At 44.5% G+C, this 13,134-nt stretch overlaps 1 protein-coding gene across 1 annotated transcript in view; it reads right to left on the reverse strand.

Moving 5' to 3' along the window:
* Positions 1 to 100: 100 nt before the first annotated feature.
* The window catches only part of FER (fer (fps/fes related) tyrosine kinase), a 419,822-nt gene continuing 406,788 nt past the window's right edge, over positions 101 to 13,134 (reverse strand). Inside the window, exons 16-18 of the mRNA XM_010843789.1 lie at positions 7,150 to 7,304; positions 1,699 to 1,821; positions 101 to 386 (exon numbers count right to left, since the gene is read on the reverse strand). Coding sequence (XP_010842091.1) covers positions 244 to 386; positions 1,699 to 1,821; positions 7,150 to 7,304 — 421 coding nt within the window. The 3' untranslated portion in view covers positions 101 to 243. The remainder of the gene's footprint in view (positions 387 to 1,698; positions 1,822 to 7,149; positions 7,305 to 13,134) is intronic.

The raw sequence follows: 13,134 nt of genomic DNA on the forward strand, positions 1-13,134 counted from the left end.
CTCCGGCACGCTGGAGCCCTAGCCTGTCCACTCCCGCGGGGCTGAGCTAGGAGCGCCCATGCAAGGACTGCGCTTCAATGCCTTTGCCTTTTTTTTTCCCCCTTAAACAGTACATATTTTTAAAAAGTTAATAAAAAAGTAACCTTAGAAGACGGTTGCACACAACACGGTATACACTCATGGTTAACAAGGAGAACAGTATTACTCTGTGGGAGGAGAGGCCGCGTCCACGCTGCTCCGTCACTACGTGATCTTCTTCTTGATGACCGCGAGCTCTTTCTGAAGTTCACTGAACTTGGGGCGGTTTTCAGGTTTATAATCCCAACACTTCATCATGATTTTAAATATTTCCTCTGGACAGTGCTGAGGGGCTGACATCCGGTATCCTGAAGACACGAGAGAAGGACAGAGAATTTAGGACGGGGATAATCAGACACCACTGTTCACACAGGGCATCGCGCAGTTTGCAGTACCGTACGTTGTCGGTTAACAGAAACAAAAATGCCATTTTAGGGCAGGCTGATTTTTTTTTTTCTGTAAGTAACGCTGGTTTTAATATCATAGAGCAACATCATTACCTTCTAGTGCCACGAACCCATTTTGTGTTTGTGACAAATGAACAAAGCCTGATGTGAGAAACTCACATACAAATGCATGTTTTAGCTGCTCTAAGTGTTAGCTTGTAGATGCTACGGGCGGTTTTTTTTTAAATCACCTTTCAGCTCAGGTTTCTGAAGGTGAAGAGAGGATGAGGATTTAGAAACATTACCTCAAAAGTGAAACAAGCATGAATACAAGTCATATTGCTTTACAGCTGAGAAGAATCTTTAATTCAGAGTCACCAGGCAGTGTCCCAGCAGGCTGCTGGGTGGGATGTGTGTGCCTGTGCGCATGTCCTCAGCGTTAGGAAGGACGCTGGCAAGTCACCCTCCTGCCCCCAACCCTACAACCATGCCCCCGTGGGGGGCCTGAAGCTAGGGCGCTGGCATTTGTCGAAAGCCGTGGACACACAGGTCCATGCGAGGGTGTCAGCATCACATGCTCAGGCCTGCCTTTGGTCTGAGAATACCATGGGGTTCCTTTAGAACTGTTATAAGACTGTCAACTTCTTCCTGAAATCTAACTACCTTTCAATTAGTAGGGACATTAACAGTGTTTATTTGGCATAGAACAGGTACTGTTCCTGAGCCTCTTAACTGTTTCCCTGGAAGAGAGTGAATGGCACAGCCTTGCAGGGGTTGTGCTAGGCAAAGGCAGTGGAAGAAGAGCCTAGAGCCTTCTATTTCCAAGGCGCTGGGATGTTTCAAAGGCTTTGTGGTTGGTTTTTGTCGTGTAAGATCCACACCATCCTTCAGGTTCAAAAGTAGATGTACCAACACCTTTTCGATTGGGCTTTGCTGATAGCTCGTGATAAAGAATCCACCTGCCAAGCAGGAGACCTGGCTTCGATGCCTGGAGAAGGAAACAGCAACCCAACCAGTATTCTTGCCTTTGAAATCCCATGCACAGAGGAGCCTGGTGGGCTACAGTCCATGGGGTCGCAGAGTCGGACATGTCTGAGTGACTAAACACGCACACACACTTGTGTCTATCACGCACCCAAACAGCACCACCTTCCTCTGCCCGGGAAATGCAGACGCAGCCTCAGCCTGCCCCGGTGTCGGCCGTGAACACTGCCACCCTGTGTCTTGAGCTCACCTCTTTCCACCTGTTCCCGGGCCTGCTGGTTTGTCATTCCGGGATAGGGGCAGACCCCCAGGCTGAAGGTCTCCCAGAGCAGGATGCCGAAGCTCCACACGTCACTCTCAGAACTGTATCTCCCTGGAGGGCGGACAAATCACAGCCAGCACACTGGGTAAGCAGGTGACAATTTCTGATTGTGTATGTCTGTGTCAGTCACAGGTTTAAACTTAACAGGGACTCAACAATTAGTGATATTATTCTGTTGCCTAGTTTTGCTTTCCAGGAGGAGTAATACACCAATTAAATGAACAGTCTTCAGGTTGTTAGTTTAACCAAACCACCTTCCAAATCACACTTCCCCCACCAAGAGCACATTCTCACTCAGTATGCACGCTTACTCTCTCTGTGGCCTCTAAATGAGCCGGATGGTTTATCTAAAAAAGATATAAATTTGTATACATCAATGCCTAGGAGATTAAATAAGCTGGGAGTTATGTAATTTTGTTTTCTGCCTGCATTCAATTTCTTTCTACTGAAATTACAAAGTTAGAGCAACAAGGAAAGTTTCTTAACTTCAGTTTTTTTACTCATCACTGTTTACAGATATTCTTACATGCCTAAAGGTCTCATTTTCTCCACTGACAGTTTCATTTATGAAAAATTCATTTTTCTGTGTTTTGAATAGAGTAGAAATTAACATAGCTCGCTGATAAAAACAACTTCTTTAAATTACATGGTACCTTGTTTTGTCAAAATATCTTGGTGCACCTGTTTTACTGCATTACATAAGCTAAGCTCTTGGTTTTGTTTTCTCCCCTTGGTAATCTTCTAGACAAACACAGAGATAAAAGCCAAACAAAGATACTTTCTGGAATGAATGTGACATCAAGGAGCGGAAGCAAAAAGGCTATGAATTTCCAAGATTTTCCAAAGTACTTCTGCCATTCCCGGATTTATAAATGCCTGGCCTCTAAAAAGGTCTTGTTAATTTGAGTAGGATGGCCTTTTCTCTTTCTTGCAAACAGTACAAGGAAATAGCACAATACTGCTATGCTAACTGCTCTGACGTCAGAGACTGGAGTGTTCTGGAGGATCATCGTCTCCAGCTGTGTGAATTAGTTTCCTTCTTACTAGACAGTAATTATGGACATTCACTATGCGAGTCAGTACCAAGATTAGTTGCCTTGTCTGTACATCAACTGTTTTCATGCCTGACATCCAATGAATTAAAGCTTTTTATGAAAATCATTCAATGGCCACAAGTTTAGACTAATTAGCTCTTCAAGGACATGTACAGCCAAGAGAACCCAATGCCCTTTTGTGAGATGATACCTGGGAAGAGGTCAAGAATGGCCACTTGTTCTGTAAACCAAGATCACACTCTGGAAGTGAAAGCTTATAACCTAACCCTGTGACCTGACTTTTGAATCTGGTTTTAACTGGATTATTTTAAGGAATTACTTAGTATTTCTTATTGAGGTATAATTGACATATAACATTATATGAGTTTCAGTTGTGAAGCATGATGATTCACTATTTGTATATATTACAGAATAATCACAGTAAGTCTAGTCAACACTATCATCCACTGTCACAAAAATTCTTTTTCTTGTGATGAGAACTCTAAGGATCTACTCTTCTAGCAACTTTCAGATATACAATATAGTATTAATTATAGCAGCCATGCTTTAAATTACATCTCCATGTAGAACAACAAGTAAGACTTTCGTAAGATATATTTTCTCTTTTTAAAAAATGCTAGGATTTAGAGCCAATCTTCAGTAATTTTATTCTGGGAGAACTAAAATGTTTCTCAGGTTTGCCGAGACATGCACACACACTCAGGAACTCCCTCACTGGATTGGGTAATAAATACTCCTGACTTCCTTCTCATCCTGTTAGACATCTCTCCCTCACCTAAACTGTTCTGCATTTAAAATTTTTTTATCAATATTTTTATTGAGGTATAGTTGACTTACAGTATTAATTTCTGCTGTTCAGCAAGATGATTCAGTTACACATGTACATACATTTTTTAAAAATGTTCTTTTCCCTTATGGTTGATCATTGGACATTGAATATTCTCTGTATATAAACATATAAAGTGGGGCCCTGCTTCCCCATTCTGTGCATAAAAGCTCACAGCTGCTACCCCAGCCCTCCTGCCTGGCCACTGCCAGCTGCTCCCTACGTCTGCGCTGTTTGACAGACAGGTTCATGTGTGCCACGTTTCAGGTTCCGCATGTGAGGGCATCATACGGTGCCTGCCTGTCTTCCTCTTTCTTACTTCACTTGGCACGACAGTCTCCAGTCGCACCCATGTCATGAAAACAGCGTCATTCCATTCTCTCCCAGCCCACTGTGTGCGTGGGACGTGTCTTCCGTGTCCACCCGCCTGGGATGGGCTTAGGCTGCTTCCCTGTCCTGGCTGCTGTGATCACTGCTGCTGTGAGCGCAGGGGTGCGTGCGTCTTTCTGAGTTAGAGTGTGGTCTGGGTGTGTGCCCAGGAGTCGGCTGGCTAGATCACGTGGTGATGCTGCGCTTGGTCTTCTGAGGGGCCCCCGTCTTGTTTTCCACGGTGGCTGCACCCAGCCACGTTCCCACCAACAGTGGCCTCCCCTGTCTCCACACCCTCTCCCACATTTACTTGTAGACTTCTTAATGATGGCCATTCTGACTGCTGTGAGGTGGTACCTCACTGCAGTTTTGATTTGCATTTCTCTGATAATTAGTGATGCTGAGCATCTTTTCATGTGCCTGTTGGTCATTTGTTTTCCTTCTTTGGAGAAGAAGGAAAGGGTTCTTTCCTTTGGGGGAAGAAGGAAGGAAGAAAAAGGTCTATTGGGTTGTTCATTTGTTGTTGAGTTGTATGAACTGCTTGCATACTTTGAAATGAAGCCTTTGTTAGTCGCATCACTTCTGAACATCCCCGCCATTCTGTAGGTTGTGTTCTCATGTCGTTTTTAGTTTCCTTCCCTGTGCAAAAGCCTGGAAGTTTGATTAGGTTTGTTTTTATTTCTATTGCCTTGGGAGACTGGCCTTAGAAAACACTGGTATGCCTTATGTCAGAGAATGTTTTTCCTATGATCTTTTCTAGGAGTTGTATGTTGTCTTAAAGACTTAGGTTTATGTCTTTAAGCCATTTCAGTTTGTGATGAGAGGGTGTGCTGTTCAGTATTTTATAAAAGTAACATGAACAAGCAGTCTGTCACTGCCCAGCAAAGACCTTCACGTGTGCTGCGCCTGGTTGCTCGGCCACATCTGCCTCTCTGTGACCCTGTGGACTGCAGCCCACCAGGCTCCTCTGTCCATGGGGTTCTCCAGGCAAGAACACTCGAGTGGGTTGCCACACCCTCCTCCAGGGGATCTTCCCAACCCAGGCATCAAATCCAGGTCTCCAGCATCACACACAGATCTTTACCATCTGAGCCACCAGGGAAACGTGTCTTTATTCTATGACATGCTAAATTTAGATTTGGCTCTTACAGATATTGGAATTAGAATTCTGAATTAAAGTATTTGGTAAATACTTTAGTCAGCTTGAAATTCAACTAAAATACGCCCTGATTAAAAGGCTGAATTTTACTGGCATAATTGCTTAGCAGTAAGAGAGATTTTAAAGGCAATGTAATATAGAGAATCCGGCAGACAGGATTAAGAACACATTGTAGAGAGTGGATTTTACTGATAAGTATTTACGGCTCCCTAGTCCAGCACTGGCTCCCTTATAGGGCTGCTGTAAGAATCAACAAGAAGGTGCTTAGCAGTTTTCATTATCTAAGAAAATGTCTCCATTAAAAAAAAGATTACAGTCCTTTCTTTCGTCTTGTGATTGCTGTCATTAGGAATATAGCCTCAGAATAATGACCACCCCAGAGAAGAATCAGTGTGGGAAACAGCAGGGCTGCCATGCTCTGTGGGTTTTGAGGAGTGGTGGGATTCCTCAAAGCTCACCAGCACTTCTCTCGCCAGCACACGGGAAGACAGACTAAGGGTGAGGCTTAGTATCCCTGACGTGTTAGGTTAAAAAACTGCATTGCTGGAAACTAGAACAGCTTAGTCAACTTCTTACAATGACAGCTGCCTGCACATGTCTGTTCCATAGCATTGCTGACGTGCAAAATGCAAAGCTGGTTGTGGTGTCTGGATCCATCCCAACTGACTTCCAAAACAATCATATTCCAAAGCTTGATCTGGAAAACATTCAGTGGTTCCTCAAACACTTAAGCACAGAATTACCAGATTCCCTAGTGTGTACTCAGAATTAGTTGAAAACAGGTACACAAATAAACCCCAGTACACAGGTGTTTAGAGCAGCACTATTCACAACTGCCAAAAGGCAAACACCGCTCGAATACACATCAGTGGGTGAACAGGTAAATAAACTGTGGCAGATATATACAACAGAATATTATTGAGCTACAAAAAGGAGTAAAATAATGATACATGCTATAACATGGTTGAACCTTGAAAACCTTACGCTAGATGAAAGAAGTCACATGCCAATGGTCACATATTATACGATTCCACTTATATGAAATAGGCAGAATAGGTATATACATAGCAACCAAAAGCAGGTCTGAGCCTGCCAGCAGTTGGGGGAGTGACTTCTTAATACGGGTGTAAGGCTTTATTCTGGAGTGAGGAAGATGCTTTAGAACCAGAGAGAGGCAGGATTTGTGCAGCGCTGTGAAGGTACTAAACGCCCCTGAAGTGGTCACTTTACAACAGTCAGTTTTATGTCACATGAATTTTACCTCAAAGCTTTTTCTAAATTACCTGTCTTTAATTTAGGCATTAAGACTTTTGTAAATACTTTATATTAATTTTTCATGATGAAGTACTTTTCACTTTAACAAAGAATAATTTTATGATATGTTTTAAATTTTATTTTTATTTTACATTGGAGGGTAGTTGAGTCGAAATGTCCTCGCAAAGTGATTTAGATATGTACACACACATATTCCATCTCTCTCTTCCCAAAAGATTTATACAAGTTCCAGAGACTGAGATGCTAAGAAACCATGTCAGTTTTTCAGAGAGAAACTACAGACTCAGTATTTCAGGAACCTAACATCAGATGAGGTTATTGGACCAAATATAAGGCATTCAAAGGAAATGGTCCAGAGCCACACAACACTTTGACTCTGGGTCTAATCTGACTATTAAAATAGAAATAATCTTTTTCTGGGATCACGATAGAAACTTTCAGATGCACACTCACACTTACCAGTGCTTGTAACTCTATCCATCTTTTAAATCTAGCAATCTCACACAGAAATCTGATCAATAAAATCGCTGAATTAAGTCTGTCCTCAAGTGTGCAAAGTCTGAACACACACACCCCGTGTGCTGCCCCTCAGCTGATTCTCGCTTGTGCTCTGCTCTGCTCCGGGACTCTGCCCGTGACTGTTTCATGCTGACAGAGTCCGCTTTGACCACCAGAAAGGAAGGGTCCCTTCTTACCATAATTAAGCGCTTCTGGTGCCGTCCACTTAATGGGGATCTGCTTCAGGCCAGAAGATGAATACACACCACCGTCCTCTTGACGAGACATTCCAAAGTCACTGATTTTCAGCACGTTATTCTCACCAACCAGGCAGTTTCTTGCAGCAAGATCCCTAGGTCACAATAAGACACAGAAAACGCCGTTCACATGGATGGCTTCCACACTTTGCATTTTCACATCTGCAGTGTGCTCGTAATGAAGTTAAGAATGCATGTGAGTTTCCAGTCTTTCTCTCTGTCACAGGTAAAAATTACCACGATAACACATGTACATGTGACGGGCCACATGCTAATCCAGGCGCCACAGGCATCATTTCCACTGAAACAGAAAGCACTGATTCTAGGGTTAAGAGAGAAGCCACAGGAGAGACTAAGCAGGCTCCGTATTACTCCTCTCTTGACTGGCTATCCCAGAGCTGCACTAACAGAACTTTCTGGGACAAGGGTGTATGCGGCCCCGCGGGCCGTGTGTGTGCTGGCTGGTAGGCAGCACGGACCACGTGACTACTCAACACATGCAATGTGACGGGTGCGATGCGGAAACTGAACGTTTAAATTTTCTTTACTTTCAGTTACTTAAATAGCTGCGTGTGCCTTTGGCAGTGTGTCCCTGGAATTTCCCAAAGGCTGGAGAATGGCTGAGATGCCAAAGAGGCTGGTGCCTTTCTCTCTCTTTTCCCTTTTTGCATCTGGGATATGCAAAACCCTCCCTGGTGAGCTGCCCTGCCTCTCTCACCTTGTTCTGCGTGTGTACTAAATTGACTAAGTTGTTTCATTCGTGTCTGATTCCTTGCGACCCCATGAACTTTAGCCCGCCAGGCTCCTCTGTCCATGGAATTTCCCAGGCAAGAATACTGGAGTGGGTTGCCATGCCCTCATCCAGGGGATCTTCCTGACCCAGGGATCGAACCTGAGTCTCTTTTGTCTCCTGCATTGGCAGGGGGTTCTTTACCACCAGCCCCACCTGGGAAGCCTCTATCGTGTTCCGGTATCTCCATAATTGCTTATTCCAGCCACACTCAACTTTGTTTTGTCCCCAAACATAGGACAAACCCCTTCTACATGACAAGCTTATTTCCACAGTAGGGCTTTGCACTTCGCTATTCCCTTTGCCTGGAGTGCTCGCCTTCTAGACTTTTGCATAGCTCACTCCTCTTCATTCATTCTTAGCTCAACTGAGACTTCTGTGAGACTTGCCAACCTCCCCTGCAGCTAGCTCCACACATAATCTAAATACTGGCCAATGAGATATAAGCAGAACTCTTTAGTTTCTTTAAAAGAAAAGGGAAGTACCCATTACATTTCTCTGTCAGAGAACTCTATCTTGACCTCCCTTAACTAATAGAAAGATGGTGGTTAACAAAACAGACCACGTCTGCACTCTAGTTCTAGTGGGAAGACGCTCAATAATCAGATTCATATATGTAATATAGATGTTTATACATAGACATATAAATAAAGCATATGAGCATGCACACACACAGAATAGCAGAAGAAAGGTCAGACAGTGTTGAGTGCTAAGAGGAAAAAGAGCTATATAAAGGGAAAAAGATTTCCAAGAGGGAATCCTATTTTAGATAGGCTGTTAGGAAAGATCTCTTTGATAATGTGATATTTGATCAAAGATCTGAAAGAAGCTAAGGAGCAAGCCATGGGGATCTCTAGGTGAAGAGCATTCAGGGTGGAAGGAATAGTATTTATAGATACAAAGGCCCTAAAATTGGCCCATACTTGGTATATTCAAGGAACATCAAGGAAGCCAGCAGAGCTGGAGTGGAATGAGTAAGCGAGAAGACAGATTTAATCAGAGTGAGCCAGGACCAAATGATGCATGGCCCTTTAATACTAAGCCCCTTGGATTTTATCAGCTAGGAGGTAGGCGGGGTTCTGCACACAGGACTGACACAGTGTGACTTAGGTTTTGAAGGATGATATGCTACTGTGTGGAGAGTGGACTGGCAGAACCAGAGAGCCCAGTAAGCAGCTTATCTGCGAAGTCCAGAAGAGGCGATGACAGCCTGCACTAAGATGCAAGTGAGGAGGTGGTCAGAGCTATCAGATTCAGGATCTATTCTGAAAGCACAATCAGGAGGATCTGCTGGTGGATTGGATGTAGACTGGGAGAGAAAAAGAGCCATGGCTGACCCAAGGCATTTGGCCTAAGCAACTGGGAGAATGTGGCTGACAAGGGAACGGGGAACTGGGGAGAACCAGATTCAGAGCATGGCAGACACAGCTAGCTGCTCCCTACTGTCCATTTAATACTCTTTTTCACCTTCCCCCCTGCCCACCCCCCCCATTTTTAGCTGAATATATTCTCATTGAGCTAAAAAATGCTATTCATCCCAACCTCCCCTGCAGCGAGATCTGGCCATGATATAAGTTCTGGCCAATGAGCTGCAAGCAGAAGAGTTGTCTAGGATTTCTAGTAAGTTTCTTTTAGAGGGGAAGGACCATTACATTTCTCTCTCCCACCAACGAAAAGAGGAAGCACACTAAAGCTGGAGAAGTAACGAGACAAGGGGCCCAGGTCCCTAATGACAAGTGTGCCTGCCATACACGATCTGGACTTTGTATGTCTAGATTTTTTCTTTTAAATGTGTGAGAGAAATTCCTATGTCATTTAAGCAATTTTTGTTTCTTAGATTTTTCTTTTTTTTGGATATATGTGTGTTTGTGTTCAGTTCAGTTCAGTCACTCAGTTGTGTCCAACTCTTTGCGATCCCATGAATCGCAGCATGCCAGGCCTCCCTGTCCATCACCAACTCCCAGAGTTCACTCAGACTCGCGTCCATTGAGTCAGTGATGCCATCCAGCCATCTCATCCTCTGTCGTCCCCTTCTCCTCCTGCCCCCAATCCCTCCCAGCATCAGAGTCTTTTCCAATGAGTCAACTCTTTGCATGAGGTGGCCAAAGTACTGGAGTTTCAGCTTCAGCATCATTCCCTCCAAAGAAATCCCAGGGCTGATCTCCTTCAGAATGGACTGGTTGGATCTCCTTGCAGTCCCAGGGACTCTCAAGAGTCTTCTCCAACACACAGTTCAAAAGCATCAATTCTTCGGCGCTCAGCTTTCTCCACAGTCCAACTCTCACATCCATACATGACCACTGGATAAACCGTAGCCTTGACTAGACGGACCCATGCAGTCAAAACGCACTCAGTACTGTAGGTGGGGAGTCTGGTTTTGGACACACTGAGTCTGAGACGTTGGGTAGGCAGTTGGGTGTGTGAGTCTGGAGGTCAGAAGAGAGGGGATTCAAGGACTGCGCTCCAGAAACTCTGTGACTTAGAGAATGACTGAAGAAAGAAGGCTGAGGAGGAGCAAGTGAGGCAGGGAGGGAACCAACAGAGGAGCTGGTGTCCTGGAAGCCAAGTGAGGAAGGCTTTTCGAGGAGCAATGAGACAGTAACTGTCAGCTACTACTAAGAGGACAAGCAAGATGAGGACGATGAGCTGGCCATTAGATTCAGCAATGTGGGATTTAATGAGACTGACAAGTGTAGTCTCAGGAGCGGTGGGTACGATGGTGTGACTGGCGCATGTTCAAAGAGAATGAAAGAAAGAAGTGGAGACAGGGAGGTTTAGCCACCCTTGAGTAAGTTTTCTATAAAGGCGTATGGAGAAATGAGGAGGCGACTAGAGAGCCTTTCAGGTCAAAGGGTTTTTCCCTCTAACTTGTGCAGACAGTAATACTAGTGTAGAGAGGGTAAACTAATGCGGGAAGGGGGAGGTGGGCATTGCTGGGGTGAAGGCTTTGTGAAGAGGTGGTGTGCTGTTCTGAGCTATACCCCAGTGCCCAGAATAGCACCGGGCACTAGCAGGTGCTCAGCAGGAGCTTGCTGAATGCACACACACAGTTTTATTCTAGGAGTGATCCCTGCTGAAGGTGGGTTGTCTGTTCTGTGCTTTGCTTTGTAATTCTTTTCTCTTGAGGAACTATCAACAACCTGCTTGTCTTTCAGCTGAGATGGTTTTATATATTTATCTTTGGAATGCACTTCTACATATCCAACATGAGTCAAGACTTCTGAAAAACTGTAGTCTAATTTATACAGTTGGTCTTGTAACACAGGAAGTACCCTGAGCACTGACTTTAGCAACAGCTGACTGGCAATATGGCATTTCCTCGGGGAGCTAAATCAGCCTTGTACATCTTTGTAGTAAACTTGGCCAACAGCAGCTAAAGACATCAAGAAAGGAAAGTGACATCCTCTGCCTCACTAACCTGGTAAGACTAGCTTTATTCGTTAGGTCTAGTTTCACATGGAGAACCTTAGAAGCCCAAGGTTAGAATTAAACCACCAACTCGCTTCCCAGCTCTGTGGAAGAGTGAGGGAGTCTGGTTTGCTGTTAGAGTGAGTGGTGGTGAAGTACTGGCTCATTCTAATGTGTAGGGAGGAACTTTTCTATAAAGGTGCATTCTGTGTGCTCAGGAATGCCACGTCCTACCTGTGGCCTAGATGGCCGGAATGAGTAACAGCTCTGTGACTTATTTGAGTGTCCTTGGGAAAAGAATCTAAAAAAGAGTAGATACATGTATATGTGTAACTGAACCACTTTGCTGTAAACCTGAAACTCACACAACATTATAAATCAACTATACTACAGTACATTTTTTTAAAAAAACTGGATCTGGAATTGCAAAGTTCTAGAATAATCCAAGCAATTTTAAGAAGCATAAAGTTGAAGGACTCACCTAACCTGATTCTAAATATCACTAGAAAGATATCATCATCAATACAGTTAAGTAGAACAGATATATTACAGATCACTGGAGCAGAATAGCAGGTCCTGAAATGTATCACTGACGTGTGGTCACCTGACTGGACAGAGGTACGGTGGACCGCAGGGCGCACCTCCCAGTCCTGGCCAGGGGGCCGGGTGATGCCCCTCAGGCCAAACGCCACTTCTCTTGGTCAGAGTGAGTGTTATTCAGTGTAGCTGTTTAGGCATTTACAGAATTTTGGTGTCAGACCTTTCCTCAGAGTAAGGCCTGTGCTGTGCAACGACTTACACCATCTTCACTGCAGCACCGGTGGGGTTTGTCCTCTGAAATGAGGATTTCAGTTCTATGAGGGATGAAGCTAAAACTAATTTAGAGATACCTTCAACTCAGTGTTGTGGGTTGCATGAAGTTCAAGTGCATGGAAATGGTATCTTTGGGCATACTCTATGAATTAAAATAAAACCTCAGGCCTTCAGGCAATAAGCATGCACTGCATACTCACCCTTTGCCTAATAGTCTAAAAAGTATTAAAGGAGATAGGAACCACAGATGCGGTCTCTGGGCTGAGAAGCTGACAATCTAATTTGGGAGATAAGGCAGACACACACCTCTGTCCCTTCTCCCCTCTCTGTTCATTTATTTAGCTCCCAGCTGCCTCGCCCCAAGTAAGTCATGGCAGGAGACTAATGCTCCCTGCCTCTCCCCACATGAAACTGCCAGAGAACAAGTCAACGTGAGCCAGTGTGCTACCGACTGCAAATCCTACAGGACTTCAGAGATGGGGAATCTCCTAACAGGCTGGCATGGTGTCACAGACGGTAACTGTGATGCTGGGAAGACTGAAGGTGGGAGGAGAAGGGGACGACAGAGGATGAGATGGCTAGATGGCATCACTGACTCAATGGACATGAGTCTGAGTGAACTCTGGGAGTTGGTGATGGACAGGGAGGCCTGGCGTGCTGCAGTCCATGGGGTCACAAAGAGTCCGACACGACTGAGTGACTGAACTGAACTGATGGGAGATAACTTGATCTTACCAGGTGCAGAGGAACAGCGCAGTGAATGCTGCTGGCTGCCAAAAGGACATGGAGATGCTCCACTTAGGTCTGCTTCGTAATCTTATTTGAAGATTCAAACTTTTAACTGTATACCAAGGGTCTCTTACAAGTTGTACACAGTATGAGACAGGCTAATTAAGGATGAAACAAGCACAGAG

The sequence above is a fragment of the Bison bison genome, unplaced genomic scaffold (genome assembly GCF_000754665.1).
Source record: "Bison bison bison isolate TAMUID 2011002044 unplaced genomic scaffold, Bison_UMD1.0 scf7180017864189, whole genome shotgun sequence".
Lineage (NCBI taxonomy): Eukaryota > Metazoa > Chordata > Mammalia > Artiodactyla > Bovidae > Bison > Bison bison.